This window comes from Melanerpes formicivorus, unplaced genomic scaffold (assembly GCF_026170545.1).
Source record: "Melanerpes formicivorus ecotype bairdi unplaced genomic scaffold, bMelFor1.0.p_v2 SCAF_171, whole genome shotgun sequence".
NCBI lineage: Eukaryota > Metazoa > Chordata > Aves > Piciformes > Picidae > Melanerpes > Melanerpes formicivorus.
This window is the reverse complement of record NW_027142523.1, coordinates 455,007-482,933: the sequence shown is the minus strand read 5'-3', so window position 1 is coordinate 482,933 and position 27,927 is coordinate 455,007. Positions and strand designations below refer to the sequence as shown.

General features: G+C 58.9%; 1 protein-coding gene across 3 annotated transcripts in view; it reads right to left on the bottom strand.

Annotated features, from left to right (window-relative positions):
* The window catches only part of SGMS1 (sphingomyelin synthase 1), a 103,545-nt gene that overhangs the window by 26,270 nt on the left and 49,348 nt on the right, over positions 1 to 27,927 (bottom strand). For all 3 annotated transcript variants that reach the window (XR_010991236.1, XM_068169198.1, XM_068169199.1), the window contains exons 3-4: positions 22,655 to 22,943; positions 775 to 1,572 (exon numbers count right to left, since the gene is read on the bottom strand). Coding sequence is in view for 2 of the 3 variants with exons in the window: in XM_068169198.1 (XP_068025299.1) it covers positions 775 to 1,367 (593 nt within the window). In the remaining variant the exon portion in view is untranslated. The remainder of the gene's footprint in view (positions 1 to 774; positions 1,573 to 22,654; positions 22,944 to 27,927) is intronic.

The window sequence follows — 27,927 nt, the reverse complement described above, 5'->3', positions numbered from 1 at the left end:
TCTGTGCCTGTGATTCTGTGACTGTGTGATTCTGTGACTGTGAGACTCTGATTCTGTGACTGTGACTCTGTGATTCTGTGACTGTGATTCTTTGTGATTCTGTGACTGATTCTGTGACTCTTGTCACTGTGATGCTGTCACTGTGATTCTGTGACTCTGACTGTGATGCTGTGAGTCTCTAACTCTGTGATTGTGAACAATTCTGTGACTGTGATATTACTGTGACTCTACACCTGTGATTGTGTGATTCTGTGCCTGTGATTCTCTGTGATTCTGTGACTGTGATTCTGTGACTCTGTGACTGTGTCTCTGGGAGTGTGAGTCTGGGACTCCCTGACTGATTCTGTGACTATGACTCTGACTGTGATTCAGTGACCATGACTCTGTGACTGATTCTGTGACTGTGACTCTGTGATTCTCTGTGACTCTCTGTGATTCTGTGACCCTGAGTCTGTGATTCTGTGACTCTCTGACTCTGTGGTTCTGTGACTGATTCTGTGATTCTCTGACTGTGACTCTCTGATTCTCTGTGACTCTGTGGCACATTCTGTGACTGTGATTCTGTGACTCTGACATTCTGTGACTCTGATTCTCTGACTGTGACTCTGTGACTCTACGAGTCTATGATTGCTGGCTCCTGCTCCTGCTGTTGCCCACCAGCAGCATCTTTTCTACTCTGGGCACCTACCGCAGCAAAGACCACAAGCAGTTTCCTGTGCCCTGCACATCAACCACTCTGTGAGCGGCGAGAGGTGCTCACCAGGGGGTACTTACTTGTATTTGAGGAGGAGCCACTGCACAAACCAGAGCCCCACCAGGATCATGCCATTGATCTCGCAGATAGAGAAGGCCCACTGCACCCGATCGAAGCGGTCAAAGAAGGCGTCGGGCAGGGGAGGCTGCACCTCCTTGGGAGGCACTCGTTCATGGACCACCGAGATGGTCACCGTGGTGAGGACGAAACAAAAGAGGGCGTAAAGGAAAGCCACCAGGGTCTTGCCCCACTCGGCAGGGTACTGCGAGCGCTCGGGCTCGGGCATGGGGATCCTGACCATCTCCTTGCTGTAGCCGTTGGGCAGCCCGTTGGGCGCGGGCGGGCCCTGGGGCCGCCCCGCGTGCCCGTTGGCGTGCCCATTGCGGTGGGCCTCCATGTGGTGAGCCATCTTCAGGCCCTCGATCAGCTGCAGCAGCCTCTGCCCGCCGTCCGAGGAGACGCGGCAGAGGGGCGTCCGCTGGAAGTCCTCGCGGGTGAGGCGGATCAGGTCCCTGCCGCCGCAGCCCCGCAGGGCCTCACAGTACTCGGGCAGGGCGTTCTCCACCAGCCAGCCGGACACCTCCCGTGGCGACCACGACGCCACTTCCTTCATTGCGCCGGGCGGCCGGGGGCATTGGCCTCATGCCGGGCAGCGCGCGCCGCGCCTCCAGGCCGCGCCTGAACTCCTCCCTGGCTTCATCCTGACCGAGGAAGAGGCTTGGTGAGAGCAGAGTCCTGGTCCCTGACCGCCCCGCACCAGCATCCAGGCGCCAGCATAGGAGAGCCTTCACTTCATATTCGGGTGGGCATCCTTCTGCCTGGGGAGGAGAGAAAGCACAGAGCAGCTGTCAGGACAGAGCTCACCAGGGCATCACAAGTCCTGTTTGAAGAGAAAATCGCTGCAGAACAGGAGCTAGGCTCCGGCATGGCAAAGACCCACTGGGAGTGCACCAAGAAGAGGGTGGCCATCAGATCAGGGGAGAGTCTTCTCCCAGTTTTGAGCTCTCCAGTTCCAGAGGCAGGGAAGTGCTGGGGAGAGCCCAGGGCAGGCTGGGAAGCTGCTGAGGGGCCTGGAGCAGCTCTGGGAGCAGCAAAGGCTGAGAGCCCTGGGGCTGAGAGCCTGCAGAAGAGCAGCCCCAGAGGGCAGCTGAGCAATGCTCAGCAAGAGCTAAAGGAGCTGTGGGGGGCAGGAGGCTGGGGCCAGGCTCTGCTGAGTGGTGCCCAGGGCCAGGCCAAGGGGCAAGGGGCACAGAGTGGCAGGCAGGAGGTTGGAGCTGAGCAGGAGGAGAAAGTTGTTTGTTGTGAGGCTGCTGGAGGCCTGGAGCAGGCTGCCCAGAGAGGTTGTGGAGTCTCCTGGTGTGGAGAGCTTCCAACCCCCCCTGGGCACTGTGCTGCTGGGCAGGGTGCTGTGGGTGCCCTGCTGGAGCAGGGGCTTGGGCTGGGGGATATCCAGAGGTCCCTTCCAACTCCAGCCATGCTGGGGCTCTGGGATGTCAGCGACAGAGACTGCAGTCAATACAGCTGACCAATATGATCGAGTATTGCTCCTTTATTGTTCCAGTGTTGCAGGCCTGTGGTGCGAGTATAGCACAGTAAAGTAAAGCAAAGAAGAAGGGAAAGGAAAGGCAGAAGTGCGTAGCAAGGGAACTTCTACCACTTATATAAACTCAAGAGTGCCCTGTTGGCATGGCTTCATTGGTTCCCTATGAGTCACCACACATCACACTATTATAGATCATTGATCCAACTCCTAACGACACGCGAGGTTGTTGATGCAGGTGCATGTCCTGTTGTCCCAAAATAACCTTCTGTGTTTATAGCTACCAGTGCCCTGCTTTAGTTACATGCTGCAGGCACAGCACTGTGTTGCTACACTGCTAGCTGGCTCTGCACTTATGCTGAGCATGGCCTACCATCATGTCAGGCTCTAGGCCTGCACTGCCAGATTGCTCACACTGCTCGTCGCTGGCATTGCCACACAGGGATTTGAGCCTTGTACACACATCAGTGCCCTTTCCACACTTGCTGCTGCTCCCAAGAGCTTTACCAGCTCACAAACACCACTTGGCAAGGGTGGGAAGGACTCCTTCCTGCTCTCTGTTGTTCTGTTAGTACACAGCTCTGGTCCACAACCGCTATCCCAACTCCTTTTCAAAATGTCATACTCACGGTCTCCAGAGCAGATGTTGTGTGAAATTGCTGTCACCCACCTTCTCTTCCCCTCACACAGTGGGAGCTCAATGCCACATGTTGCATTACTCACTGAACAGGAGGTCTGGTTTTGGTTTGCAAGGCTAAATCATCTCCTGTATCCTGGAAGCTGTTTAGCTACACACCAGAAGTGATGTATAGGAGCAAGGGTCAGCAGGACCAACACCCAAACAGCTTAGCCTGAAATCAAACCAAAGCATTCAGGTTTGCAGGACTCTGGGAGGTGCTGAGCTTCCTCAAGGGGAGTTTTAGAGTTTCACAGCATCACAGCTTCAATTGGGTCGCAAGGGAGCCTCAGAAGGTATCTTGTGCAAGCCCCTGCAGGCAGCAGGGACAGCTGCAGCCAGAGCAGGCTGCCCAGGGACACAGCCAGGCTGAGCCTGAATGGCTCCAGCCATGGAGCCTCCACCACCTCCCTGGGCAGCCTGTGCCAGTGTCTCCCCAGCCTCCCTGTGCAGAGCTTCCTCCTGAGCTCCAACCTGACTCTGCCCTGCTCCACTTCCAAACCCTTGCCCCTGCTCCTATCCCCACAGCCCCTTCTGGACAGTCCCTCCCCAGCCTGCCTGGAGCTGCCCTGTAGATACTGAACTGCAGCTCTGAGGTCTCCTGGAGCCTTCTCCTCTCCAGGCTGAACAGCCCCAGCTCTCCCAGCCTGGCCCCACAGCAGAGGTGCTCCAGCCCTCTGACAGGTTTCTATGGCACACTGCTCCAACAGGAGACAGCAAAAAACCAAAGTGAAACTGAAGAAAAATCAGAAGGACCTAAGGAAGAAAAAAAAAAACAACTCAAAAGGGCCAAGGGAAGAAATTTCTGCACCTAATCAATAATAAACAGAGCTCTGAAAGCTTTGAAAATAGCACTTCTGTTACAGAAAGGACACGAAAGCAGCTGGCCCTGGCTGCAAGTCCCAGCTTTGAGCTATTTGTTCAGTTAACAAACAAAAAAATGGTCCTCCTCAGAGCAGAGAGAAGAAGGCAGCACAGAAGTGCTGTCTCCAGGCAGCCACCCCACAGACCACAGCCCTCCCCCAGCAGCTGGCAGCACCACACACCTCAAGTGACCTAAAGAAAGGGCTCCCACATGGGGTTGTCAGCAGTCATCCCCTGCCTTTATCAGCTTAAGGAGTATTTTTAGCCTGATACAAGCCACCAGCTGCTGGAGTTTAGTGCAGGGAGCAAAGCTGCCACTGAGGAACACCAAAACAAGCTGCACTGCTGGCAGGATGGGAGCAGACACGGCACAAAGCAGGCACAGAGCTATGCAGAACAGGACCATGCAGCATTTTTGCCCTGCGGCCACCCAGCTGAGCAAGAAACCCAAGGTGCAGCCTTCAGCTGAGGAACAATTTCTCTGCTGCCAGAGTGGTCAGGGCCTGGCAGAGGCTGCCCAGGGAGGTGCTGCAGTCCCCATGCCTGGAGGTGTTGCAGCAAGCTGTGGCCATGGCACCTGGGGCCATGGTACCTGGGGCCATGGTGGGGCTGGGCTGATGTTGGACTGGGAGAGCTTGGAGGCCTCTTCCAAGCCAAACACCCTATGGCTCCATGGTGTTTTCACAGTGCCCTTTGCAGGTGGAGGGCTGGAAGTACCCAGAGCCATCTTCTCTCAGAGACAGGACTCTTAGGAGTTGATGAAATTGTAGTGGAGGTTTTTCCCTGCCCAGTGCAAGTTCACACTCTGGGGTGGTTGTTTGCACCTTCCTGGCACAGAGCCCTGGGCACAGAGCCTCTGGGATCAGAGCTGTTGTGCTGAGATCCCTGCCTCTGAATGGAGTTTTGTTTCTCCATCTCTGCCCTCTTGTCTGGGGCTTGGGGCCCTGAGGGTAGGAACCCAAACCACTCTCTGGCTCTGTGAAAGGAAGGTGCTCTGGCCAAAGGGCTGGCAGCACTTGGGCCATGCCAGTGCTCACTTTCTGGGCTCACCAGTGTGCTGGGTTACTCCCATTCTGGGGGGAGGGCTGGGAGAGCCCTGCTGCCCCCAGGGGACAAAAGAAACCTGATCCAGGTGAGCAGGACCCCCAGCAGGAGGGGTCCCCCGGGTCAAAGGGTCCATCTCACTGCCCCCTCCTGTCCAGCAAGCCTATGGACAGGAGGACACTGCTGCCCCTGCCCTCTGCTCCTCCTGCCTGCTCCAGGGGACAGCAGCTGAGCCAGGCTCCCCATGCCTCCCCGGGCTCAGGCCTGGCCTCCCCTGCTGCTCCCATGCTCTCTGAAGGACTGAACCCACTCACCCCCAGGGAGCTGCAAGGCCATCCAGGGTTTGTGTATTCTCCTATTCATCCTCACCCCTCACCCTTGTAACCCTCCCTGCTACTGCTCTATAGATGTTTTGTTAAAAAGCTTACTTCTCCTACTTCCAAACTGACCCCAGGTTATTTTGGGGGCAGGTTTACCTCCTCCTTTTTCCCCTACCCCTTTTTTTCCTTTCTCTCCTTTTTCCTTATCAGGGAAAAGGAGGGGAGAATGGGGGGCTGGGGAGGGGAGTCTCAGTTTGCTACCATCTGAGCTCTTAAACTCCAGTTAATGCTCAAAGCACTACACCCATGGACTTCTATGCCTTGAAATCCATGGAGCAGGGAGGGATGAAGATGCACATGGCCCCAGAAGGACATCTGTGCTGACGAGAGGACACAGCTGGGTTTTCTTTCTCCTGTTGCATGTCCTGAGGAAACTTTTAGCCATGGGCTGCTTCATTATTTACAATTCAGTCAGGATTCAGCTCCCCAGCTCTGGACATGGGCAGAGAGCCTGCACTGAATTATGCATGAGAAACCACAACAGAAACTCCATGGAGCTCTGAGTGCAGCAGAGCAGCTCAGCTCTCCCTTTTCCTCACTGCAGGCACATCAGCACAGGGCACCTGATAAGGGACAGTGCAGGGTCCTGCCCCTGGGGAGGAACAACCTTCTGCACCAGGATAGGTAAGGGGGGACCTGCAGAGAAGCAGTTCCATGGAAGAGGACCTGGAAGTACCAACCTGGCAGCTTCACCTCTGTGCCTGGGAGCAGGTCCTCCTGGAAGCTGTGCCAAAGCACATGGAGGACAAGGAGGTGACTGGAGACAGCCAGCAGGCCTCACCCAGGGCAGGGGCTGCTGACCACTCTCCATTGCTTTCTACAAGGGAGTCACCGCAGCAGGGCACAAGGGAAGGGCAGTGGAGCTCATCCAGATGGACTTCTGCAAGGCCTCTGGCACAGTGCCCCACAAGATCCTGCTCTGTAAGCTGGAGAGATGTGGATCTGAGGGGTGCAGAGTCCAGAGCACGAAGCATTGGATGGATGACTGCATGCAGAGGCTCCACAGCTCAAGCTCCAGATGGAGATGGGGAACCACTGACTGTGCTGGGACCAGTGCTGCTCAGTATCTTCATCAAGGATACAAACAGGGAGGGAGAGGCCCCCCCAGCAAGTCTGCAGCTGACACCCAGCTGAGTGCTGTGGCTGATCAGAATCAAGGAGCTGGAGGGCATCCAGAGGGACCTGGGCAGGCTGCAGAGCTGGCTGAGGAGAACCTCAGGAGGTGCAGCAAGGCCAAGGGCAAGGTCCTGCACCTAGTTCTGGGCACCCCTCAGAATCAATCCAGGCTGGGGGGGATGAGACTGAGAGCAGCCCTGCAGAGAAGGCCTTGGGGGTGCTGGGGGGGAGGAGCAGGGCAGGAGCCAGCAATGGGCACTGGCAGCACAGGAGGCCAAGGGCAGCCTGGGCTGCAGCCAAAGCAGTGTGGCCAGAGCTGGAGGCTGCTGGAACACTGCAGCAGGCTGCCCAGGGAGGTGGTTGAGGCCCCAGCCCTGGAGCTATTCAAGGGGGAGGCTGGAGAGGGCTCTGGGCAGCCTGCTCCAGTGGAGGATGTCCCTGCTGAGTGCAGGGGGCTGGGCTGGCTGAGCTCTGGAGCTCCCTTCCAAGCCAGCCCTTTCTGTGATTCAGCCTCAGGCAGTGCAGAGCATCAAGTACAGACTAATGCTAACCTCTCTACAGCTGACTGTGTTTGAGGGTAGGACCTCACAACCTCAGCCAAGCCACAATGATTTACACCTCCTGGGCTCTTGCTCTGCATCAGGACCTCCTTTCTGTGTGACCCTAAGCAGCTGCCTCCCTGCCTCTCCAGCTTCTGCTTTCCAACCTCTGCTTGGCCCTGGGGCCGCTGGAGCTCCCTGTGTCCCCCACGAGCTGGGGCACTGGGAAACCTCTCCCCCTTTCAGCGCTGCAGGCACTCACTCACAGCTCCCCAGACCACTCAGAGAGGATCCAAGGGGACCTTTAACCCTCATCCTCACCACATAGCTGCTCTGAAGATCTACCACAAGCTCCTGCAGGCTAAAGGACTCAGGATGTTGCTGAATGCAGCATTCATCACTACTCAGGAGCTGGAGACCATCTTCAGCTTACAGCTCATCAGAGAATTGGTTGGATTGGGAGGGACCTTCAAGACCATCCAGCTCCTGTCTTTGTTGTCACTCACTTAGTTCCAGTCCCATGCACTCAGCCCTGCTCTGAAGGACACAACACCACAGACATTCCAGACTGGCTGTGCAAGCAACAGTTCCAACTCAGTTCTGACCAGAGGATCACAGAAACATAGATTGGGTCGGGTTGGAAGGGACCTCAAAGACCATCCAGTGCCACCCCCTGCCATGGGGGGTTTATGGTTTGGTTTTAAATATACATATTCCACCTGACCACCACAGAATAGAATAGAATCAACCAGGTTGGAAAAGACCTCAGAGATCATCAGGTCCAACCTACCCCCCAGCACCATCTGATCAACCAAACCATGGCATCAAGGATCTCGTCCAGGCTCTTCCTAAACACCTCCAGGGATGGGGACTCCACCACCCCCCTGGGCAGCACATCCCAAGGGCCAATCTCTCTGGCTGGGAAGAACTTCTTCCTAACATCCAGCCTAAACATCCCCTGGCACAGCTTGAGACTGTGTCCTCTTGTTCTGGTGCTGGTTGCCTGGGAGAAGAGACCAACCCCCTCCTGGCTACAACCTCCCTGCAGGGAGGGTTGGGGCTGATCAGCCTGGAGAAGAGAAGGCTCCAGGCAGACCTCAGAACATTCCATTGTCAACTGCAATCAGCTGCTCAAAGCCTCATCCAGCCTGGCCTGGAACACCCCCAGGCAGGAGGCAGCCACAGCCTCCCTGGGCAGCCTGGGCCAGAGTCTCATCATCCTCCTCCTCAAGAACTTCTTCCCCAGCTCCACTCTGACCCTGCTCAGCCTCAGCTTCAAACCATTTCCCCTCAGCCTGTCTCAGACACCCTCAGGCTAAAGCCTCTCTGCAGCCTTCCTGCAGGATTCCTTCAGGTCCTGGCAGCAGCTCTGAGGTCCCCCTGGAGCCTTCTCCTCTGCAGGCTGCACAGCCCCAGCTCCCTCAGCCTGTGCTCACAGCAGAGCTGCTCCAGCCCTGGCAGCATCTTTGTGGCCTCCTCTGGACCCTCTCCAGCAGCTCTGTGTCCTTCTCCTGCTGGGGACAGCAGAGCTGGAGGCAGGGCTGGAGGTGAGGTCTCAGTGCTGGGGCTCAGGAAGGAAGGGCCAGGGCCAGGCTCTGCTCACTGTGCCCTGGCATAGGCCAAGGGGCAAGGGATGGAAAGTGCAGGCCAGGAGGTTGCAGCTCAGCAGGAGGAGGAACTTCTTGCCTGGGAGGCTCCCAGAGGCCTGGAGCAGGCTGCCCAGAGAGGTTGTGGAGTCTCCTGCTCTGGAGCCTTTGCAGCCCTGTCTGGATGTGTTCCTGTGGCACCTGTGCTGGATTCTATGGTGCTGCTCTGGCAGGGGCTTGGCCTGGAAGCTCTCCAGAGGTCCCTTCCAACCCCTCACATCCTGTGAGCCAAGCTGACAGAGACTCTCCACACAGGAGACACCCTCTCCTCACCCCTTTGCCTCTTCACAGCCCTTCCCACATCTTTGCTCAACTTCCTTCCTCCCTCTTCCCTTCCCCGGGCCGGGCAGAGGCTTCCCCCGCAGCACTCGCGGCAGGAGCAGAGCTTTTGTTTTGACACTACGGAAAGGCTGCTGCCAGCGCTGCGGGGGTGGGCAGGATGGGGTGGGGTGGGCAGGGCAGCTCCTGCCTCTGCTTTGGGTTGCAAACAATTCAATCAGCAGGGGAAGGCTTTGCTAACCAGGGAGGGACAGCCAGGGGCCGGTACTGCAGCTCCAGCTGGCACCTGCAAGGCACAGAGCTGGGCTGCTCCCTCCGGCAGGAACAGCTCTGGGCTTGGGGAGGGCAGACTGAGACTGGAGATGGGGAAGGAACTCTTGAGACTGAGGAGACTCTGGCACAGGCTGCCCAGGGAGGCTGTGGCTGCCTCCTGCCTGGGGGTGTTGCAGGTCAGGCTGGATGAGGCCTGGAGCAAGCTGGGGCTGGTGGGAGGGGTCCCAGGCCATGGCAGGGGGCTGGAGCTGGATGAGCTTTGAGGTCCCTTCCAGCCCAACCCATTCTGTGGCTCTATGAATCCACCACCCAAGGACAGCTCTCATTTTAGAAACAAGTTTCTTTCAGGAACAAGTTCTGCCCCAGGAGGCTGCTGGAACACTGCAGCAGGCTGCCCAGGGAGGTGGTTGAGGCTCCCTGCCTGGAGCTATTGCAGGGGAGGCTGGAGAGGGCTCTGGGCAGCCTGCTCCAGTGGAGGATGTCCCTGCTGAGTGCAGGGGGCTGGGCTGGACAAGCTCTGGAGCTCCCTTCCAGCCCAGAGCACTCTGTGGTCTCCAGTAAACCTCTGGAGCTGGACTCCAGGCTGCTCCTGAAGCAGTTGGGATCAGCACACTGAGTGCTGTGAGATGCAGCCACGTCCCCAGGCAGCCTGTGCCACTGGCTGAGAACCCTTCCAGGGAAGAAGTTTCTTCTCACATCCAACCCAAACCTGTTGTGAGGTAACTCAAGGCCATTTCCTATTCTCATCCCAGCACTTGTTCCTTGGCAGCAGAGCCCAACCCCACCCTGAGGCTTCCTCTCAGGGAGCTGCAGAGGGCAAGGAGGTCTCCCCTCAGACTCTTCTCCACACTCAAGCCCCCAGCTCCCTCAGCTGGAGCTCTGACTGGATCAGTTTAGAAGTCCCTTCCAACCCAGAGCATTCCCTGAGTCTGTGCTGCATGCCATCCCCTCCAAATCCTGAAGCAATCCAACACCTTCAGCAGCAGTGGGGTGAGCAGCAGCTGACCCTGGCATGGCTGCAGCAGGAATCCTACCTTCAGGGCCCCAAGCCCCAGACAAGAGGGCAGAGATGAAGGAACAAAACTCCATTCACAGCAGGGATCTCAGCACAACAGCTCTGATCCCAGAGGCTCTGTGCCCAGGGCTCTGTGCCAGGAAGGTGCAAACAACCACCCCAGAGTGTGAACTTGCACTGGGCAGGGAAAAACCTCCACTACAATTTCATCAACTCCTAAGAGTCCTGTCTCTGAGAGAAGATGGCTCTGGGCACTTCCAGCCCTCCACCTGCAAAGGGCACTGTGAAAACACCATGGAGCCATAGGGTGTTTGGCTTGGAAGAGGCCTCCAAGCTCTCCCAGTCCAACATCAGCCCAGCCCCACCATGGCCCCAGGTACCATGGCCCCAGGTGCCATGGCCACAGCTTGCTGCAACACCTCCAGCCATGGGGACTGCAGCACCTCCCTGGGCAGCCTCTGCCAGGCCCTGACCACTCTGGCAGCAGAGAAATTGTTCCTCAGCTCCAACCATACCCTCCCCTGGCACAACTTCAGGCCAGTTCCTCTCCTCCTGTCCCTTGCTCCTAGGGAGCAGAGCCCAGCCCCCAGCTGGCTGCAGCCTCCTCTCAGGAGCTGCAGAGAGCAAGGAGCTCTCCCTCAGCCTCCTCTGCTCCACACTCAACCCCCCCAGCTCCCTCAGCTGCTCCTCCCCAGCCCTCTTCTCCACACCCTTCCCCAGCTCTCTTGCCCTTCTCTGGCCCTGCTCCAGCCCTCCAGCTCCTGCTGCCAGGGAGGGCCCAGAGCTGAAGGCAGCACTCAAGCTGTGGCCTCCCCAGTGCCCAGCCCAGGGCACAATCCCTGCCCTGCTCCTGCTGCCCACACCATTGCTGCTCCAGGCCAGGCTGCTGCTGCCCTTCTTGCCCCCCTGGGCACTGCTGCCTCCTCTCCAGCTGCTGCCACCCACCACCCCCAGAGCTTCACCAGCACAGAGCTTCTCAAATCCTTCCACAGGGGAATTTATTCCCACCCCAAGATCTTGAGCTCTTCAGCACAGCTTGGGCTCAAACCACACAGTGCCTCAGATGCTTCTTTGCTGCATACAAACAATCCCCCATGGCCACCAGTGCTCATGCTGCTCTCCAAAGCTGCACAGGAGGTTCCTGGCCTGGAGCAACCCCCACTGCTGCTGGGCTGTGTGCTGGGGAGGCAGCAAGCTCTGGCTCCAGCACAGTTGAGCTCAGGGCTGAGCTGCACCTTGAGATCTGGGTCAGCCAGAGCCAGGGCAGAGCTGGAAATAGAGCCCTGTGTCCTCAGGCAACCCCTGAGCCAGCTCCCTGCCTGAGGAGCACAAAACAGCACTGCCCTTGCTCCTGAAACCAGCCCAACCTCCTGGGGTCCCTACAAACACAGTAGAAGGCCTCCCCACCTGCAGCACTGCCTCCAGCTCTGGGGCCCCCAGCACAAGGAGGACCTGGAGCTGCTGGAGAGGCTCCAGAGGAGGCCACAGAGATGAGCAGAGGCTGCAGAACCTCCCCTGTGGGGCCAGGCTGGGAGAGCTGGGGCTGTGCAGCCTGGAGCAATGTTTGCCCAGGGCAGAGAGTTAGACACAGAACCATGGGGAGGCTGAGAAGGTGCCAGGGGAATGTTGCCCCATGGCAGCACTCTGCTGTGCCCTGCAGAAATACTTTTACAGCCCCCCAGGCTCAGGACCATGCTGCATGCTGCTCCAAAAATCAAACCACTTCTTTCCTGGGAGGTCACAGGACAGCAGGCTGCAGCCCACCTGCCTTGGGCCCTGGCCATGGTGCACAGAAAGACCTTGATTTGTGCTGGCACTCAAACCTGAGCATGGCAACGAAGCTGCAACACAACCACCTCTGCTTCTCCCTAACTAGAGCATCAAGAAATGGTGTGGGTTGGAAGGGACCTTTAAAGCTCTTCCAGAGCAGCCCCCTGCAGCCAGCAGGGACAGCCCCAGCCAGAGCAGGCTGCTCCCAGCCCCACACAACCTGCCCTGCACTGCTGCCAGCCAGGGGGCAGCTCCCAGCTCTCTGGGCAGCCTGGGCCAGGCTCTGCCCACCCTCAGCACCAAACATTTCTCCTTCTCTCCACTCTCAAGCTCCCTCTTGCAGGCCAAACCATCCCCCCTTGGCCTGGCACAAGAGGCCCTGCTCAGCAGTCTGTCCCCAGCTTTCTGCTGGGCCCTTGGAGCACTGCAAGGCCACCAGGAGGGCTCCCTGCAGCCTTCTCCCCTGCAGGCTGCCCAAGGCCAACTCTCCCAGCCTGGCTCCCAGCAGAGGGCTTCCAGCCCTGCCAGCACTGCTGTGGCCTCCTCTGGCCCTGCTCCAACAGCTCCCTGGCTGTGCTGAGGGCTCCAGAGCTGCCCCAGCACTGCCTGGGGGGCTGAGCAGAGCACAGCAGAGGGGCAGAATCCCCTCCTGCCCCTGCTGCCCACCCTGCTGGGGCTGAGGCCAGGCTGGGGCTGGGCTGGCAGCGCTGGGTGCCAGCTCCTGGCCAGCTCTGCACCCCCAGCCTGGGCTGACAGCAGAGGTTGCCCTGACTTGGCTGCAGGTCTTGCACTTGGCCTTGTTGAACCTCATGAGGCTCTCACTGCTGAAGCCTGTCCCAGTCTCTGTGGACGGTTCCAGTCCCTCCAGCAAGTCGACTTCACCACTCAGCTTGGGACCACCCACAGGCTGGCTGAGGCTGCCTCCAGCCCACTCTCCTTCTCACTGGGGAAGATAGTAACTAATCCTGGTCCCAGCAGGAAGCCCTGAGGGACTGCACTCCTAACTGCTTGCCACTTGGACATGGAGTTCAGGGACTCCAACTCTTCTCTTAGCTTTTTTCCCACCCAAGTCTCCCCCAGCAAGGAGCTGGCAGAGCTGTTGGGGCTAGGACACAGCCAGGGGATCCTCACATTCCATCTCCTGCCAGACACTGCCACAGAAGCAGACAGACCTCTGCCCACCCCACACCACTGCACCATGGCACTGCCAGCCTTCACCAACTGTACCAGGAGAGAATCTGTTTCTCATGCCCCACCTAAAGCTCCCCTGGTGCAAGCAGAGGTAATTTCCTCCTCCTCAGAGTGGAGCAGCATCCCCTCCCTGCCCACCCACGGGGGCTGCACGAGCAGGGCCTGCAGAGAGCATCACCAGACAGGAAATTTGCTTTGGGGGAAAAAGGGAAGCAACTATGGCCTGAGGTGTCCTCAGGCAGCTGCCCAAACCTTCCCCTGGCTCTGACAGCCTCTCCATTCACAAACATTTCATGTGGGTGAGGGGACAGAAGCTCTGTGGCAGGAGCGCTGATGAACTATGCAGCTCAGCCTACATGACACCACAGCAGCCCTGGAAAAAGAGGGGCCTGGGAGAGGCTTCATTGCCCATCAGTAGTGAGACAAGGCTGGGGCTCGATTGAATTTGATTCCCAGACAAACCTGGGCTGCCCTGAAGTGGTTCCTCATCAGCCAAATTGCCAAAGCCTGGCCTCAGAGCCCAGGAGGAAGCCAGCAGCTCCAAGCAGCTGCAGGTAAATGGAGGAGCTGAGCTGGCTCACCAGGCAGCTCCCAGTGGGGAGGCTTGGAAGGGACCTCTGGGCATCCCCCAGCCCAAGCCCCTGCTCCAGCAGAGCACCCACAGCACCCTGCCCAGCAGCACAGTGCCCAGGGGGGGCTGGAAGCTCTCCACACCAGGAGACTCCACAACCTCTCTGGGCAGCCTGCTCCAGGCCTCCAGCAGCCTCACAACAAACAACTTTCTCCTCCTGCTCAGCTCCAACCTCCTGCCTGACACTCTGTGCCCCTTGCCCCTTGGCCTGGCCCTGGGCACCACTCAGCAGAGCCTGGCCCCAGCCTCTTGCCCCCCACAGCTCCTTTAGCTCTTGCTGAGCACTGCTCAGCTGCCCTCCAGGCTCCACAACCCTGCTTTAGCAGGGGGGTTGGGCTGAAGGATCCCCAGAGGTCTCTCCCAACCCCCCCACGCTGGGGGTCTGTGAAAGACAAAACCTGCTCTAGGATGTCAGGATCCTCACCCTACTGGGAGCTGAGCCAGAGGGGCTGAAGCCATCCTTCAGTCAGGTCCTCCTGCCCAGCACACAGCAGCTCTGAGCTGCTCTGCTGAGGCACACAGAGAAGGTCTGCACAGGGCTCTGCCAGTGCCCCTGGGAAAAGTAAGAGCTGCCCATGGGAGGCCTGCCCCTAGCCCCTGACAGCTCTTTCTTACCTTTCTTCATTTGATTGATCTCAGACACAAACAATTCACAGACCCACAGGATGGGTTAGGATGGGATGGGTTGGGTTGGGCTGGCAGGGACCTTAAAGAGCATCCAGCTCCTGCCCTCTGCCACGGGCAGGTGTGGTGGTTTAGGCTGGGTGCTGGCCCAGATGCCACTGCACAGACCACAGCTGGGAGGTCCCAAAAGGGGGCCCAGCCCAGGGGGTGGTGACAGGCAGCCAGGTATTGCACTCCCCTGCTCCCCTAGGAGACATCAGCAGGGGTCCTCTCGCTCTCCTACCTCCCTCGGCGCTGCGAGGTGCAAGGCTGAGCTGCCTGCCCTGGCCTGCCCAGGCTGGGCTGGGAGCAAGAGCCCTGGGGGGGTTGGGTGTACCCCCAGGTGGGGATGGGACGTTCTTGGGTCTGTTCTGGGATCTCTCTCTCTCTGGCACGGTGCCTGTGGTTCTCTGCAAGACTTTCCTTGGGTTTTTCCCATTGAGACTTTCCACCATTTCTGCAATCTGAGTTTTTCTTTTGCCTGTGGGGGGAGAATTGGGACCCCTGCCCCCAGCCCAGGCTGCTCCAGGCCTCATCCAGCCTGGCCTGCAACCCCTCCAGGCAGGAGGCAGCCACAGCCTCCCTGGGCAGCCTGGGCCAGGCTCTCCCCACCCTCACTCTCAACAATTTCTTCCTCCTCTCCACTCTCAATCTCTCCTCTCCCAGCTCAAAGCCATTGTCCCTGGGCCTGGCCCTCCCAGCCCTTCTCCAAAGTCCCTCTCCAGCTCTCCTGGAGCCCTTCAGCTCCTGCAAGGCTGCTCTGAGGTCTGCCTGCAGCCTTCTCTTCTCCAGGCTGCACAGCCCCAGCTCTCCCAGCCTGGCCCCACAGGGGAGGTTCTGCAGCCTCTGAGCATCTCTGTGGCCTCCTCTGGAGCCTCTCCAGCAGCTCCAGGTCCTGCTTGTGCTGGGGGCCCCAGAGCTGGAGGCAGTGCTGCAGGTGGGGGCTGAGCAGAGCAGAGGGGCAGAATCCCCTCCCTGTGCTGCTGCTCTCCCTGCTCTGGCTGCAGCTCAGCACTCAGCTGGCTCTGGGCTGCCAGGGACCACTGCTGGCTCCTGGGGACTCTGTCACCACCTGGCACCCCCAAGGCCTTCTCCTGCAGGCTGCTCTCAGCCTCTCCTCCCCCAGCCTGTACTGCTGTTCCCGTGATGTTTACCACCACCAGCAGCAGCTGTTGTCCCTCAGCATTGCCTCAAGAGGCAGAGCAGCTTTCCAAGCAGTGGTGGCTGCCATCCCAAAGCTCTGCAATAAAATCCACCTCCCTCAACACTGCCTTTCACCCTGGCAGCCAGGATGTGGTCTCACCCTGAGGACAGTACCTTTTTCACACTCTTTCTCGACCAGGCAGACTTCAGGTGGCCTTTCAATTGCAGCCAGGTGAACGAGCTCTCTCCCCCCCTGCCCTCACCCAGGCACTGCACACAGGGAAGATGTTTGCCAGCAGTCCCTGTGCCAGCCAGCTCTGCTCTTGTCACCTGGTGAGGGGTGGACTTTTACCATTTAAAAATAGATCTGGGCTGAGGGAGGGCTGTTTATGTGAACCCAGCAGCTCAGCCAGCAAACAAGGGTGAGCTGTTCTCCCTGGCCGGGGGGGGTACTGCAACCTCCCTGCCAGAGCTTCTCAAAATGCCAGTCATAGTATCATAGTATCAGTCAGGGTTGGAAGGGACCACAAGGATCATCCAGTTCCAACCCCCCTGCCATGGGCAGGGACACCCCACACTAGATCAGCCTGGCCAGAGCCTCAGCCAGCCTGGGCTTAAACGCCTCCAGGGACAGGGCCCCAACCACCTCCCTGGACAACCCATTCCAGGGCTTCACCACTCTCATGGGGAAGAACTTCCTCCTCACCTCCAGCCTGCAGTCCCTAGCAAACAGGTCCACAGGTGGTGTTCTGTGAAGGCACAGAGTCAGAGAGTGGCTTGTGCTGGAAGGGACCTCAAAGAGCATCCAATTCCAACCCCCTCCCCCCAGCCCAGGCTGCTCCAGGCCTCAGCCAGCCTGGTCCTGAACACCTCCAGGCAGGAGGCAGCCACAGCCTCCCTGGGCAGCCTGTGCCAGGCTCTCCCCACCCTCACTGCCAACAGTTTCTTCCTCCTCTCCAGCCTCAATCTGCCTTCCTCGAGCTTAACTCTGCCCCTCTCAAGCATGTCCTCCATGTTTAATACTAATCAATCCCAAAGCACCAAGTCTGCAATGTAAATAAACTGCACTTCACTGTGTCCAACTTCACTGCTTGGGAGAATGACTACAGCACAGCAGTGCTGAGAAAGCTGCTGGGCTGCAGAGGCCTCTTCTCCATGGACCAAGCCCCAGGGGCATGCAGATCACTGGGAGCAAGGAAGTTGTCTTCCTGCTCATGAAATGCAGCCCAGGAAGAAGGGGAAAAGAAACTGAAGGTAATGAACTGCTCAACTGCAGGATTCTAAGAGTAACTTCAAGTCTCCAACTGGCTTTTGAAATGCAGAATAACTCCAGTTTGGGTTGGGAAAGCCCTTTCAGAGCACCCACTCCAACCAATCTCTAGCTCTGCCAAGGCTGGGGTTAAGCCATGGCCCTCAGCACCCAGCTCTGCCCCTTTGGAGCCCATCCAGGGATGGGGACATACTGTTATCCATAGCTTGTATCCACAGCACCCTGCCAAGAAGAAATGCTGTTTGTCTCCAAGTCAGCAGCCCAGGGAGAATGTCCTGCTGAACATTCTCTAGCTGTGAAGAACTCACTGTTGGCTTCCCTCTATCATGTCCTGGGCATTAAGAGTCACAGAATGGTCTGGGTCTGGAAGGGAACTTAAAGAGCACCCAGCTCCAAGCCCCTGCCATGGGCAGGGACACCTCTCACCAGCCCAGGCTGCTCCAGGCCTCATCCAGCCCAGCCTGGATCGCTTCCAGACCTGCAGACTACACAACTCTGCTGGGCAACCTGTGCCAGTGCCTCACCAGGCTCCAGGGAAAAATTTCTTCCTGATGTCTAATTCAATCACAGCCCAGGTTGCCCTACACCCCATCCAGCCTGGCCTTGAGCACCTCCTGGCAGGCAGCATCCATCCAGCCTGGCCTTGAGCACCTCCTGGCATGTCCTAAAGCACCTGAATCGGTGTCTGACTACAGAGCTGAGCATTCACTTGAACAGAGACCTAAAGGAACTTCTTCATTGTGCTCCCCCCAGCCCAGCTTGCTCAAGGCCTCATCCAACCTGGTCTTCAACACCTCCAAGGAGGGGCAGCCACAGCCTCCCTGCTACAGTGTGCTTGCTGGTTTTTAGGATCCACTTCAGATGGATCTCCAGGCCTGTCAGCAGCTTTGACCTCAGGAACCAGCAGAGAGACCTCCCTTGACAAACTCACATCTCTTGGGGAAAGGTCTGGATTTGCCTTCTCCTCCAGCTCTGGGTAGCTCCTCCACCCTTGGATTGTTCCTCCACCTTTGGGTATCTCCCTCCCCCAGCTCTGGGTATCTCCCTCCCCCAGCTCTGGGTATCTCCTCCTTCAGCCACTCAGTCTCAGGTGTAAGAGAGGTATGCAGCTAACCCTGAGTTCTCTCCTCAGGTGGTGGAGGAGCTTTAGAAGGCTCAGCTTCCAGAAGATCAATGTGCAGCCACCCTGTAGAGTTAGCCAAGCAAAAGGGGCACTTTCCTGAGCAGCAGGGGCAGTTCTGAGCTTCCCCAGGCAGGATGGAGACCTGGAGATGCAGAGCACAGGCTGTGGGACAGCACAGAGCAGGCCCTGGCATTGGGGCTGCTTTCTCCAGGCCGGGTTCCAGAGCTGGGCTCCCAAAGGTCTCATGAGAAGCAGGCATCACCAGGGAGACAAACACAAACCTCCTCCAGGAGCAGGCAGACCTTCGGCCTCAGAGAGGTGGACTGAGGGCTCAGCACCTCCAACAGACACAGCCTGAGGATGGCAAGGCACAGCTCTGAGGCTGGTGCAGGCAGCTGAAAGGTTTAGCTGGAAGCTTTGAGTCATGCCAGCTAGAGCAGGTTCTGGCCTTCTGGAGCTGAGCTCTCTGCCTGCTGCTCAAGCACCAGGCTGCCAAGCTCAGGAGTGAGGAGCTTCTCCTGCTCTCCACACAGCATGTCCTCAAGTGCTTTGTATCTGCTACCCTTCAAGTCCCTGCCACAGAACAGGCTCCTGGCCAGCCCCAGCAGCCCAGACTCAGATGTGGGCAGGACTCCACAGATCACAAGCACCAAATGCCTCGGAGAAATGCATTTCCTACACGCCCAGAGAAGCAGGGGGTGGGCAGGACAAGCCTGCTCTGCAGTTCATGGAACCACAGAAGTGTTTGGGTTGGAAAAGGCCTCTCAGATCATCAAACCCAACAGTCAGCCCAACCCCACCATGGCCACAAGTGCCATGGCCACAGATTCCTTGAACACCTCCAGGCATGGGGACTCCACCACCTCCCTGGGCAGCCTCTGCCAATCCCTGACCACTCTGGCACCAAAGGAATTGTTCCTCAGCTCCAGCCTAAGCCTCCCCTGGCACAGTTTCAGGCCATTGCCTCTCCTTCTCTCACCTGAGACTGGGGAGCAGAGCCCAACCCCCAGCTGGCTGCAGTCTCTCCTCAGCCTCCTCTGAACACTGTGAACACTGAACAGCCCCAGGTCCCTCAGCTGCTCCTCCCCAGACCCTTCCCCAGCCTGGCTGCCCTTCTCCAGCCCTTCTAATGCCTTCAACTACCTGTCCAAAATCAGTTACTGAAGGCAGGCAAGGCCCACAGCAGCTCTTCCCAGCTCAAACAGACTGGAATCCCAGGATCCCAGGAAGCAAAGCTGCTGAGCCAAGCAGTCCAGCAGCCACAAGCCCATTTACAATTAAGCCTCATTAATGAGTGACAGTATTTACAGGCAGGGAAGCAGCAGAAGCTGATATGATTCATCTACTGCTAGGATGCTGCTGCTGTGGCCAGGGGTGAGAAACCCTGCCAGAAACAGGCAGCAGTGCTGGGAAGCAGATCTAAGAAGCTGTCCCCCACTGCAGGCACCAGCACCAGCCCAGAGGGCACCAGCACCAGCCCAGAGGGCACCAGCAGCTGCTCTTGGCAGCTGGCAGAGCAGCACAGGGCTCAGCTGCCACTTTCTGCACAGCTCTCTGGGTTGTTTCAGTAAAGAGCTGAAACCCTCATCCCCCCCCACCCCTCCTTCAAGCCAAAACACAGCACAAGACCCTTGTTCAGGTGAAATCAGAGCATTGTCCAGCTGTAGTTTCTCTAGCATCACAGCAAAGCACCAGCTGACCCCCCAAGCATGCTGTCTTCCTGCCCTCTGCCTTAGTTTGAACTACTCTCACGGGAGGGCATCCAGAGGGACCTGGGCAGGCTGCAGAGCTGGCTGAGGAAAGCCTCAGGAGGTGCAGCAAGGCCAAGGGCAAGGTCCTGCACCTAGCTCTGGGCACCCCTCAGAATCAATCCAGGCTGGGGGGGATGAGACTGAGAGCAGCCCTGCAGAGAAGGCCTTGGGGGTGCTGGGGGGGAGGAGCAGGGCAGGAGCCAGCAATGGGCACTGGCAGCACAGGAGGCCAAGGGCAGCCTGGGCTGCAGCCAAAGCAGTGTGGCCAGAGCTGGAGAGAGGATCCTGCCCCTCTGCTCTGCTCTGGGGAGACCTCACCTGCAGGGCTGGGGCCAGCTGTGGGGCCCTCAGCACAGGAAGGACCTGGAGCTAATGAAGAGGCTCCAGAGGAGGCCACCAAGATGCTCAGAGGCTGCAGAACCTCCCCTGTGGGGCCAGGCTGGGAGAGCTGGGGCTGTGCAGCCTGGAGAGGAGAAGGCTCCAGGAGACCTCAGAGCTGCAGTTTAGTATCTGCAGGGCAGCTCCAGGCAGGCTGGGGAGGGACTGTCCAGAAGGGGCTGTGGGGATGGGAGCAGGGGCAAGGGTTTGGAAGTGGAGCAGGGCAGAGTCAGGTTGGAGCTCAGGAGGAAGCTCTGCACAGGGAGGCTGGGGAGACCCTGGCACAGGCTGCCCAGGGAGGTGGTGGAGGCTCCATGGCTGGAGCCATTCAGGCTCAGCCTGGCTGTGTCCCTGGGCAGCCTGCTCTGGCTGCAGCTGTCCCTGTGCCTGCAGGGGGGGTGCACAAGATGCCCTTTAGGGTCCCTTGCAGCCCAGTGCCAGCTGTGAAGCTCAGAGCACATGAAAAGGAGACCCTCTCCCTCTTTATTACCCAGGACAGTAAGCACCACAGCTGCACACACAACACCTGCAAGGAACCTCTCTTCTCAGCTGCTGAAGGAAGGGCGTTTCAGGGTGAGAAACCTCTTGAGGAGCTTGTGCAGGCCCTGGGACCCTGTTAATGATTGATCTGGGTGCTGTGAGCAGGGAGCTGATAAGGCTGTGCTTTGTTGTGGTCTGCTTTCCTGCTTTGCATAACCAAAGCAGCTCACCAACAAAGCTGGCCTGGGATTATTTGACAGGATAGGAGAATTAATGCTCCTCTAAGCCTGCTTTAGAACCAAACCAAATCTCTCTCTCTATATGCACGTGCCAGGCTCAGAGATAGACACACAGACTGCAGCCCCACACCTGGTAGTCTGCTGAGCATCTCACTATGCACAGACACAACCACAGAATGGCTCAGCCTGGAGGGGACCTCAGAGAGCATTCAGTTCCTCCCCTGCAACACCTCCCACCAGCCTAGCATGCTCACAACCTCATCCAGCCTGGCCTGGAACACCACCAGGCAGGAGACAGCCACAGCCTCCCTGGGCAGTCTGGGCCAGGCTCTCCCCAGCCTCACACTGAAGAACTTCTTCCCCAGCTCCACTCTGACCCTGCTCTGCCTCAGCTTCCAACCATTCCCCGGCAGCCTGTCTCAGACACCCTCAGGCAAAGTCTCTCTGCAGCCTTCCTGCAGGATCCCTTCAGGTCCTGGCAGCAGCTCTGAGGTCCCCCTGGAGCCTTCTCCTCTGCAGGCTGCACAGCCCCAGCTCCCTCAGCCTGTGCTCACAGCAGAGCTGCTCCAGCCCTTGGAGCATCTTTGTGGCCTCCTCTGGACCCTCCCTCCCGCAGCTCTGAGTCCTTCTGCTGCTGGGGACAGCAGAGCTGGAGGCAGGATGGGAGGTGGGGTCTCACAGAACCGCCTGGGTGGCAGTGAGTAAATAGAGAGAGAGAGAGAGGGAGAGGGAGGAGCTGCTGCAGGGTTTTGGTTTCAGTTTCTTCCCCCAAACTCAATACAGAAGTGTTCAGTGCCTCCAAACCCTACTGGAAAGCTCCCAGGTGAACACAGGCAGCGCCACAGAGGTTTAGGAGGAGAAGGTGGCAATGCCACCAGCACAGAACCAGGCACCATGGAGCGACAGACCCAAGACCCAGCTGATGGGTAAAGTGAGGCTCCTCTTTCTGAAGCCTGCTGAGAGGCTTTCTGTGCCCTCCCTGTGACTCACTGTGCCGCTCCACACACCCCACCCTCCCCTGCAACCCAGGCATTCCCCTTTTTGGGTGGGGTGTGACACAAGTGGAGCAAAGCAGCCTGTTGCATGGTGCTGCCTCTTCCTACGTGCAGCTCCTCCCAAAGCTCATCTCCAGCCTGCAGCGCGCTCCTGCTCTCGCTGTTTCATAGAGGCACCAACTGCAGCTGTGCCCAGGGGATGCTTGGCAGCAATTAGGGGCGAGGAGAGGTGCCCCAGGATGGCAAAAGGGCCAGCAGCTTGTCCCTGACTCTTTGTGCCAAGCTAGTGGTGCTGCCAGGAAACATGAACTCTGATTACCTTGTACCAGTGTGTGCTGGAAACAAACCCTACAGACCCTGAGACCAGGGAGAGACTCCAAGCTGCCTCAGGGCCTGGCCATGGCAAGACAAGAACCCATCTAGGAGAGCATGCCAGAGCCTGGGCACAGCAGACAGGGGTTGGGTAACTGCTGTACCAGTTGCTGGCAGCCTGGCTGCCTTTTACTGGGGGAAACCAAACCTAACTAGAACAAACCAAACCTAACTGGAACAAACCAAACCAAAACAGAACCAAACCAAACCAAAACAGAACCAAATCAAAAGCAATGCAAACAGCACCAAACCAAAACCAGACTAAAACCAAACCAAACCTAAACCAAACTGCAAACTAAACCAAAACAGAACAAAACCGAAGCAAAGCAAACCAAACCAGAACAGAAGAACAACAAATCAAAACCAAACCAAAGCAACAAATAGGAAACAAACTCCCTCGAAGCCGCCTCTGAGCTCTGGCTGTGCCCACACCGCACGGCTCCTTTCCAAAGCCAGCCCCGGGCCGGTGCTCAGCAGCCCAGCGGCCGTGTAAAAGCGAAGGGCCGGGCGGCAGCTACTCACCCAGGGCAAAGCAGGCAGCAGGTCCCAGCAGCCAAGTTCTCCTCCTGCCAGTCGGCAGCAGCCGCTCAGCTGCGGGCAGGGGGCGAGGGGGACGGCAGCCAGGCCCCTGCGAGCCCCAGCGCTCGGCGCTCCCTCCTCCGCCGCTGAGGCACAGCAGCTCCCGGCGCCGAGGATCTCCGCCGCGGTCTCCTGCGGGAGCTCAACTTCGTCCTTCAAATTAAAAGTTGCCGTTCGGCCGCCCCGGGCTCCGCCTGCGCTGCTCCGCTCGCCGGCCGCCGCTGCGCAGCGCCTGGGAAGGAAGGGACGGGAGGTGAGCGGGGGGCACCCGGCGCTGCCTCTGCCGCGCCCCCTCCCCCCGGCCCCGCCGGCCGCCCCGGGCACTGCGTCAGCAGCGGGGAGAGGTGACCCGGCAGGAGGAGGAGGAGGAGGAGGAGGAGGGCCGGGGCTGCCAGGCGGGCCGGAGGGCGGCAGCTCGGGCTGGTAACAGCAGCGGGGGGGAACCAACCCGTGTGGATTCAGGGGAGAGGAGCATGAGCCCAGCACGGTGGGGCTGGAAAGGACCTCTGGGCATCCCCCAGCCCAAGCCCTGCTCCAGCAGGGCACCCACAGCACCCTGCCCAGCAGCACAGAGCCCAGGGGGGGTTGGAAGCTCTCCACACCAGGACACTCCACAACCTCTCTGGGCAGCCTGCTCCAGGCCTCCAGCAGCCTCACAACAAACAACTTTCTCCTCCTGCTCAGCTCCAACCTCCTGCCTGCCACTCTGTGCCCCTTGCCCCTTGGCCTGGCCCTGGGCACCACTCAGCAGAGCCTGGCCCCAGCCTCTTGCCCCCCACAGCTCCTTTAGCTCTTGCTGAGCATTGCTCAGCTGCCCTCTGGGGCTGCTCTTCTGCAGGCTCTCAGCCTTTCCCCCCAGCCCCTCAGGATGACCATGTGAACCTGAGAGAGGCACTGATGGGAGGATGGATTCCTTTTCCAACAGACAGACATAGCAGATGTTAAGTCACACCCCCAAACAAACCCAGCTCCACACCACTTAGAATCACAGAATTGTGCATCTCCAGCATCTGTCTTCAATCAGTTTCCCACTTCCTATTTTAATACTCAGGGCTGAGGAAACCTGCAGTTTTCTGAGGGCTGCAGAACCTCCCCTGTGGGGCCAGGCTGGGAGAGCTGGGGCTGTGCAGCCTGGAGAAGAGAAGGCTGCAGGCAGACCTCAGAGCAGCCTTGCAGTGCCTGAAGGGCTCCAGGAGAGCTGGGGAGGGACTTTGGAGAAGGACTGGGAGTGCCAGGCCCAGGGACAATGGCTTTGAGCTGGGAGAGGAGAGATTGAGAGTGGAGAGGAGGAAGAAATTGCTGAGAGTGAGGGTGGGGAGAGCCTGGCACAGGCTGCCCAGGGAGGCTGTGGCTGCCTCCTGCCTGGAGGGGTTGCAGGCCAGGCTGGCTGAGGCCTGGAGCAGGCTGGGCTGGTGGGAGGTGGAATCATAGAATCATGGAACTGTCAGGGCTGGAAGGGACCCCAAGGCTCAGCCAGCCCCAACCCCCTGCCATGGGCAGGGACACCTCACACCACAGCAGGTTGCTCACAGCCACCTCCAGCCTGGCTGCAAACACCTCCAGCCAGGAGGCTTCCACCACCTCCCTGGGCAGCCTGGGCCAGGCTCTCACCACCCTCCTGGCCAACAACTTCTTCCTCACAGCCAAGCTCCAGCTCCCCACTTCTCCTTTTGCTCCGTCCCCCCCCACTCCTATCCCTCCCTCACACCCCAGAGCAGAGGGGCAGGATCCTCTCCCTCCACCTCTGCCAATGGGCACTGGCAGCTGAGCTGCCCTTGGCCTTCTGGGCTGCCAGTGCCCATTGCTGGCTCCCTGTCCCAGGCCTGATTCCTGCCCCCCTCAGAGGTGTCCCAGACCCCTCTCCCTCCCTCACCCCCTCCAAAGTCCCTCCCCAGCTTGCTTGCAGCCCCCTGCAGATCCTGGAAGGCCACCAGAAGGGCTCCTGGGAGCCTTCTCCTCTCCAGCCTGCACAAGCCCAACTCTCTCAGGCTGTCTGCAGAGCAGAGCAGCTCCAGCCCTCTGCTCCTCCTCCTGGCCCTGCTCTGGACACCTTCCAGCCCCTCCAGAGCCTTCCTGTGCTGGGGGCTCCAGCACTGGCCCCAGAGCTGCAGCTGTGGGCTCACCAGAGTGGAGCAGAGGGGCAGAATCCCCTCCCTGGCCCTGCTGGCCACACTTCTCTTGCTGCAGCCCAGGCTCTGCTTGGCTCTCTGGGCTGCAGGTACACACTGCTGGCTGCTGCTGAGCTTCTCCTCCCCCAGCACCCCCAGGTCCACTTAAAGAAAGTAAATTCCCCAGCCTGGCAAAGGTGGTTTAGGCCATCAGCAGCATCACTGGTCCCTGGGGGCACACACCCAGCCTGTATCCCCAAAGGCACACCAAGGACTGGAGGCACAGAGCGACCGAGGAAGCCGCACACAATTGCAGGAGGTGGCAGAGGCAAGCAGGAAGGGGAGGCAGGAAGCAGCCCTGGTGAGCAGGGAGCGGGAGCGGAGGACGCCTGGCTGCTGGCCTGGGGCCACTGGGGAGTTCCATGTCATTGAGGACAAAACCACAACAGAAGGCAGAGTGAAGCCACAGGTTGGAAGGGCTGCTGGGATGAGCAAGGGCCGGCAGAGTGTTTGCCAGCAGCCTACACCGCAGCAAGGCCTCCAGGCAAGTCACTGCTGATGGAGTGCAGGAGTGAAGGCAAAGGGCTATGACACTGCCCACTGCCAGTCCACAGACCTGCAACTCAGTCGGGGCAACCTCTGCTGTCAGTCCAGGCTGGGGCTGAAGGGATGGAGAGTAGCCCTGAGGAGAAGGCCTTGGGGTGCAGAGCTGGCCAGGAGCCGGCAGCCAGCGCTGCCAGCCCAGCCCCAGCCTGGCCTCAGCCCCAGCAGGGTGGGCAGCAGGGGCAGGAGGGGATTCTGCCCCTCTGCTGTGCTCTGCTCAGACCTCCAGGCAGTGCTGGGGCAGCTCTGGAGCCCTCAGCACAGGCAGGGAGCTGTTGGAGCAGGGCCAGAGGAGGCCACAGCAGTGCTGGCAGGGCTGGAAGCCCTCTGCTGGGAGCCAGGCTGGGAGAGTTGGCCTTGGGCAGCCTGCAGGGGAGAAGGCTGCAGGGAGACCTCAGAGCAGCCTTCCAGTACCTGAAGGGCTCCAGAAGAGTTGGGGAGGGACTTGGGACAAGGGATGGGAGTGCCAGGACGAGGAGGAATGGCTTCAAATTGGAAGCAGCTTGATTGAGATCAGACATTAGGCAGAAATTCTTCCCCATGGGGGTGGTGAGGCACTGGTTGCTCAGAGAAGCTGTGGAGCCTCCATGCCTGAAAGTGTTGGAGGCCAGGTTGGATGGAGCCCAGAGCAAGCTGGGCTGGTGGGAGGTGTCCCTGCCCATGGCAGAAGGGTTGGAACTGGATGATCTTTAAGGTCCCTTCCAACCCAACCTGTGATCTGATTGTTTAGACTCAACTTTAGAGGTGACAGAGTCCTAGCTCTGTAGATGACACTCACATCTACTTTGGGCCAGGGCACTCCTCATGGGACAGCAGAAGTCACCTGATGAAGCCAAAGGCCAACTCCATCCCTTCTGGCAACAAATGCATTCTTCCTTGTGAAATCCTCTCTTTGGGGGGCTGCAGGTGTGCAGTTTTCTGCCTGTAGGAGCTCAATGCCCTCAAGGCACCTCAGGAAGCAGCTCTCTGTTCCCACCAGTGAGGTGGGGCCAGGAGGCAGAAGACAGGAAAGTCTGGCAAGTCTCACAGGTAACTGCAGCAAGCCTGGGGAACAGCTTCCCAACCTGTTCAACCATTCTGCATTTGCATCTTGCATGTGCCCAGACAGATACAGCTCAAGCCCCTGCAAAGCCCTCAGCAAACCAGAGGAGCCACACTGGATGAACTCCCCCAAAGCAGGTGCAGAAAGATGGCTTTTTGTCCTCCTACACCATTCAGCCAGGACAGATTTAGCCTCAGGGCTAAAAAGAGAGGACAGCCTGCACTGCTGACATCATTTTCCTTCTATAGGACTGAACATCTGGGAGTGATGCTCTCAGCTTGGGGGCTGCTGCTCCGCTTCCATCTCCTCCCTCCAGCACCTGGCTGTGCTATGAGGATGGCCAGGGCCACCCAAAATGCCTGAGTGTGCCCCTGCTGGCTTCCTGCCTGCTGCAAGCCTCCTGCCTGGAGGTGTTTGCAGCCGGGCTGGAGGTGGCTGTGAGCAACCTGCTGTGGTGTGAGGTGTCCCTGCCCATGGCAGGGGGTTGGCACTGGCTGAGCCTTGGGGTCCCTTCCAGCCTGGACAGTTCTGTGATTCTCTGCTGGGAACATGAGACACTGCTGCCATTTAGGAGCAGGAACTGCTGCTGAGCTTCAGAGCTGGTGTTTGTTGGAAATACAAGCACCACAGGGACAGCAAGAGAACATCCCCCCCACCCCTGAAAGCCTTGCTGGGGACAGCTCTTCCTTGCCTTGCCAGACTCAAACTGTCATCTCATGTCCTGCTGAGAGCCAGGGCAGAGCTGCCTCTGCTCAGGGCTGTGACTCCCAGCCCAGGCTCTGCTCCCTCAGGCACTCTCTGCAGCTCAGGGCAGCTTGGCACAGCCAGGGGCTGCTGAGAGCCAGGGCAGAGCTGCCTCTGCTCAGGGCTGTGACTCCCAGCCCAGGCTCTGCTCCCTCAGGCACTCTCTGCAGCTCAGGGCAGCTTGGCACAGCCAGGGGCTGCTGCTCTGTCCCTGCTGCCTTTACTAAAGTAATTCCATAGATTCATAGAATGGTTTAGGTTGGAAAGGACCTCAAAGAGCATCCAGCTCCAAGCCCCTGCCACGGGCAGGGACCCCTCCTCCCAGCCCAGGCTGCTCCAGGCCTCATCCAGCCTGGCCTGCAACCCCTCCAGGCAGGAGGCAGCCACAGCCTCCCTGGGCAGCCTGTGCCAGGCTCTCCCCACCCTCACTCTCAACAATTCCTTCCTCCTCTCCACTCTCAATCTCTCCTCTCCCAGCTCAAAGCCATTGTCCCTGGGCCTGGCACTCCCAGCCCTTCTCCAAAGTCCCTCCCCAGCTCTCCTGGAGCCCTTCAGCTCCTGCAAGGCTGCTCTGAGGTCTGCCTGCAGCCTTCTCTTCTGCAGGCTGCACAGCCCCAGCTCTCCCAGCCTGGCCCCACAGGGGAGGTTCTGCAGAACTTCCAGGTGAAGTCTCCAAGCCTAGGGGTTGTTGTGCAGCACTCCTGAGCTGCAGCAGTCAG